Source organism: Leptodactylus fuscus, chromosome 7, assembly GCF_031893055.1.
Source record: "Leptodactylus fuscus isolate aLepFus1 chromosome 7, aLepFus1.hap2, whole genome shotgun sequence".
NCBI classification, from domain to species: domain Eukaryota; kingdom Metazoa; phylum Chordata; class Amphibia; order Anura; family Leptodactylidae; genus Leptodactylus; species Leptodactylus fuscus.
In genome coordinates, this window is record NC_134271.1 from 132,099,061 (window position 1) to 132,104,316 (window position 5,256).

The 5,256-nt window shown below is 42.1% G+C and overlaps 1 protein-coding gene across 1 annotated transcript; it reads left to right on the forward strand.

Annotated features, from left to right (window-relative positions):
* The first annotated feature begins 3,970 nt into the window (after positions 1–3,970).
* On the forward strand, positions 3,971–4,978 carry LOC142213344 (olfactory receptor 5G9-like). The gene has a single exon (XM_075281660.1). The coding sequence runs from the start codon at positions 3,971–3,973 to the stop codon at positions 4,976–4,978; it is 1,008 nt and encodes a 335-aa protein (XP_075137761.1).
* The last annotated feature ends 278 nt before the right edge of the window (positions 4,979–5,256 follow it).

Sequence of the window (5,256 nt, forward strand, 5' to 3'; positions counted from 1 at the left end):
AATTTTTTTTTTTTTTAAAACAATTTCATGATTTCAGATGCTGGTGATGATATATATATATATAGATTTTATTATGTTCATTTCAGAATTCCCTATACTGTTCTATTCATCTAGTTGTTGCTTTAGAAATGATGTTTGTTTCCATTGTTGTTCATAAACTACTTTTGGATGTCAAATGAATTAGATATTGGATTTTGTATCTCGGTAATATTTTGAAATTCAATTTATATGAGTCATGTAATGCAGTCAATTTAAATATGGACAAGCTATTCCTTCACTCTGCTGCTTGAAAGGCCTTTGATGTGTGTTTGGGGCATAACATTTCTCCATATAGAAATCCCTAAGTTGGTGTTGAGAGTCTTAAAGGTCTTAAAGGTCAGTAAATGGGGAAACATGTCATTCAAGTAACTGATTTCTCTAGTGTCACCTAAAGTCACTGATCTGAATTTAACTATGGCGGTCACCATAGCTGCTAGGTGTCTGCAGTTTTATACAGCAGACACCAAGCCCTAATGTCCGCGATTGCATCTAGTTTCCCAGTACATAATACAGAACAATTAATGGTAGCATCATGGAGGACAATTTGTCTTGCAAACATTAAGCCATCATATGGCTCTGAGAGCGGAAAAATAAAAAAGCTATGAGGTTTGATGGGGGAATAACAATGAAAAATAAAAATCAAAACATGACCACAGCAGGAAGGGGTTAATAGATTTTGGAGCCCTGTTAATACTGACCCTCTCAGCCACCAATATTACATGTAAAAAACCCAACACCTCAAAGAATAATCCTCGAACCCCGTTTCCGCAGGCTTCGGCTGTAATGATGTCTGCAGCTCGACGCTCATCACATTTCCCTGCCTCAGGACTGTCCCACTCAATCCACGCCTACTATGGGTATCCTTGCAACATTTACCCTATAGTTAAAATGACTGATGGCAAAAACCTGCAGACATTTCTGAAATTGTCATTGGTAAGTGTATAAGTGGGCAGTGTGCTGGCTTAGTGGTTAGCACTGTTGTTTGTCAGAGCTGGACTCCTGAGTCCCAGTCAAGGGAAGTTTCTGCATGGAGTTTTGTATGTCTTTACTGTGTTTCCATATGTTTCTTCCAAACTCCAAAGATATACTGAAAGGGAATTTCTCCTTGGGACAGTGAGTGATGATAATGCCTGTAAAGCGTCATATAAGTAAGCTACATAAATGTACTGAGCTGATATGCTGTGGTTTGACATAATACTAAACAATCTTTTAACTGCTAACCGCCAGAGCCAAGCGCCATTACTCTGTCCTCCTCCTCCTCGACCTCTCCTCTGCCTTTGACACAGTTGACCACTCCCTCCTGCTAGAAATTCTCTCATCCCTTGGCATCTCAGACCTGGCCCATTCCTGGATCTCCTCATACCTCACCGACCGCACATTCAGCGTCTCCCACTCACACACCACATCCTCACCTCGCCCTCTCTCTGTAGGTGTCCCCCAGGGCTCTGTACTAGGACCCCTCCTGTTCTCCATCTACACCCTTGGCCTGGGCCAACTCATACAATCTCATGGCTTTCAGTACCACTGCTATGCCGATGACACCCAAATCTACATCTCTGGACCAGACAATACCTCCCTACTGGCCAGAGTTCCAGATTGTTTAGCAGCCGTAGCCTCCTTCCTCTCCTCCCGCTTTCTCAAACTCAACATGGAAAAAACAGAGTTTATAATCTTCAGCCCATCCTGTATGGCCCCTCCACCTGACCCATCTATCAAAGTTAATGGAACCCCACTTACCCCTGTCCCACAGGCCCGATGCCTTGGGGTAACCCTGGACTCTGACCTATCCTTCAAGCCACATATTCAAACCCTCAACATCTGCAGCTCAAGATCATCCCCTCCTCACCCAGGAAACTACCAAGATGCTCGTCCAGGCCCTCATAATCTCCCGCCTAGACTACTGCAACACCCTTCTTCATGGACTCCCAGCTAACACCCTCGCCCCCCTCCAGTCCACCTTAAACTGCGCTGCTCGCTTAATCCACCTCACCCCCCGATCTTCATCGGCTGCTCCCCTCTAACAGTCCCTCCACTGGCTACCTATAGCCTAGCGAATTGAATTCAAGCTACTAATGTTAACATTCAAAGCGATCCACAACCTGTACCCCCCATATATCTCTGACCTAATCTCCCGCTACCTGCCTACACATAACCTCAGATCCTCCAACGACCTCTTACTCCGCTCTGCCCTCATCCGCTCCTCACACAACCATGTAAATTTAGGTGGAAAATGATGTTTTTAAAAATATTTTTTAAAAGGGTTGACCATTGTTTGTCTGGTGGTGACATGCCCAATTTTGCTGCAGCCAGGGGGTCTACACCAAAGATTATTTCAATAGCACATTTTCTCCGCCTCCTTCAGAGGCTTTTTGGACTGCATGGGTTTTCCAGTTTCTGCGCTCTGTCACCCCACTCAATTCAGAGGTCTCTTTCACTAGCTTTGAGAGACTGTGCCCATTTATAGCGACTGTGAAGGGCTCTCTTTCCTTTATAGACAGCTTACTTAACACACCAACCACTGACAGTAACCATGACTTTATGACAGCCTGGGAGCGAAACTTGGATACTACCCTGACGTCAGCCCAATGGGTTGACAGTTGTACATCAATTAGCAAGGGCAGTTGGCAGGTCACCCTCATGGAATCCTCTTCAAGAGTGCCCCATCGGGTGTATCTGGTCTCTCATCAACTTCATCGCTTTTTTCCATCTGTCTCATCCCTTTTTTTAGGTTTTGTAATGCCTTAGTCCCTACTTTCCATATATGGTGGTTCTGCCTTCAAGCCTGACGCTATTGGCTGGCTATCCATAGGATTGCGCAATGACTCTTAGGACAGTCTCTCTCATTTCAGGCCCCCAGATTTCTTCTTAAGCACTATAATTTGAAATGTGCCCAATTTAAGCTACTACAATACATTTTAGTGTCCCAGATTCATATTGCCATCAAGTGTAGAAAATTTTCTTTCTTAGTGGCTGCAGTCATATGTCAGGGGGATGCCATAATGTTTCATGAGAAGATTAATTCTATTATATCTAACACCCACCCAATTTTTAATGAAGTCTGGGCACCTTGGGTCAATAGGTCTCTGATCTCAGATCTTTTATACTGTCTCGAGCTCGAGCTCTAAGGCCTAGTTCACATGGAGCTTCCCGCGTCAAAATCAGGACCAAAATACACCTGCTGTGACTGTCGCGGATTCCGACAGTCGCAGCTTCCCGCTCCGGAGTAGGCCCAAATTTATGGGTCTAGCCTGGAGAGTGCAGACGCCGGGGCTGAATCAGCCGCAGAATCCACCTGAAGAAAGGACAGCTCGCTTCTTTTTCCATGAGCGACAACATGCCACTCACGGAAAAAAGTAAGCTAGCGGTCTACATAGACCTCTATTATGAGGGGGCGGATTATGATGTGGATTCAGCACCAAAATCCACCCCCTCTTGCCCCGTGTGAACGAGCCCTAACTCTGCGACCAGTTTGATTCCCTACCCACCCCACTCTCCCCCTCAGGTGGTCTAAGGTTATCCTGTCTCACTGTCCTAGTCCACTGTCTCACTGCGTTTCTCTTCCTTTTCTCTCCTGATTCAGGTTGATTTTTAGGTTTTTATTTTTGTATCTCTTGATATATGATGCTGACTTTGATGTTTGATGCCGTCTCTGTCACTTTATGACTGTATTTTATTTGACTTGCAATTTATAATGTTTTTTCTTCTTGTTGCAATTGAATAAATGCCTTTATCTCAATATCTTAGTGGAGATATTGGCATACTTCTGGTCAAAGCTTCTCCTTTCGTACAGTCACTGAATTTTGAAGATATTCTTTTTATGATAGATTTTATATTATCTTTTATTTCGTCTTCTCTATGTTAACATTTTCACTCTGTCTCATAGGAAAAAAAATACATTTTAAAGTAGCTGCTGCCTTTCACCCCAGCCAAGATGGAGGACGTTAACAGCACCGTTGTCACAGAATTTATTTTATTAGCAGTTGAAGATTTTATTCGGTTTCAGATGTTGCTTTTCATCGCCTGTTTACTCATTTATATTACATGTATTGTTGGGAACTTGGTTATATTTTTGCTCATTCATTTTGAAGCTAAACTTCATACCCCAATGTACTATTTCATTAGCAGATTTTCCATTTTGGAAATTGTATTTGTTTCTACCATTGTCCCCAAACTTTTAGATATTCTTATTTCAGGAAGAAACAGGATCAGTTTTGTGGGCTGCTTCCTTCAGTTATATTGTGTCGGTACCACGGGTGTAGTAGAATGTTACCTGCTTACTGTTATGGCTTTTGATAGACATTTTGCCATCACAAACCCATTACAATACTTGGTTATAATGAGTCAATGGTTTACCAAGCTTGCTGTATTACCATGGGTGGGGGGTTTAGTTACATCTTTCATACCCACATTCTTCACAGCATCTTTGAAATTCTGTGGTCCCAACAAAATTGACCGCTTCTTCTGTGATCTTGCTCCTCTACAAAATTTGGCATGTTCTGATCCCTACATCAGTAACCTCATGACAAGCCTAACCACCCCCTTTGCAGCTCTTATCCCCTTCATCTTAATCATCGGATTCTATACTCATATCATAGTCACAGTCTTAAAGATCAAGAGCGTAGAGGGTAAGCGTAAAGCCTTCTCCACCTGCTCTTCTCATCTCATTGTATCCGGACTTTTCTTTTGCACAACGTTCACCGTGTACGTCAAACCAAGTGGGAGCCAACATGACAAATTTCTTGCTTTAATATACACAGTTGTGACTCCATTGTTAAATCCATTTATTTATACTTTTAGAAACAAAGATGTGAAACTTGTATTATTCCGAGCGTTACGTAATTCAAGAGAATTTCTAAAAAATATGATGCAAATAGGAATTAAATCTCAAAATATCTGTGCAAGTGCATGTAAATCTAATGTCATGTTCGGACCCAATTAATTTTTAGATTTTCAGAAAAATTTATGTAAATTCAATTCTTGTTTATATGGTTGCCTTTCTCTTTTCATCTTTGTTATCATAATAACTTTTGGGTATAGAGATGTGCTCAACCTATTCCTGAAGTTCTACGGAGTGCATCTAAAGATGGTCTCAACCTACTATGAAATTGGGCATAGATGTGACCCTGATGCCTACTGTGTAATAGGCTATAGAAGAGGACTTCACAACTAACTGCAGCTGGATACTGAGACAATTATCTTCAATTTCTCTAGGTACAG

Excerpts from the sequence above, each read along its gene's own strand:
- LOC142213344 (XM_075281660.1), top strand. The coding sequence starts at position 3,971 with ATGGAGGACGTTAACAGCACCGTTGTCACAGAATTTATTTTATTAGCA.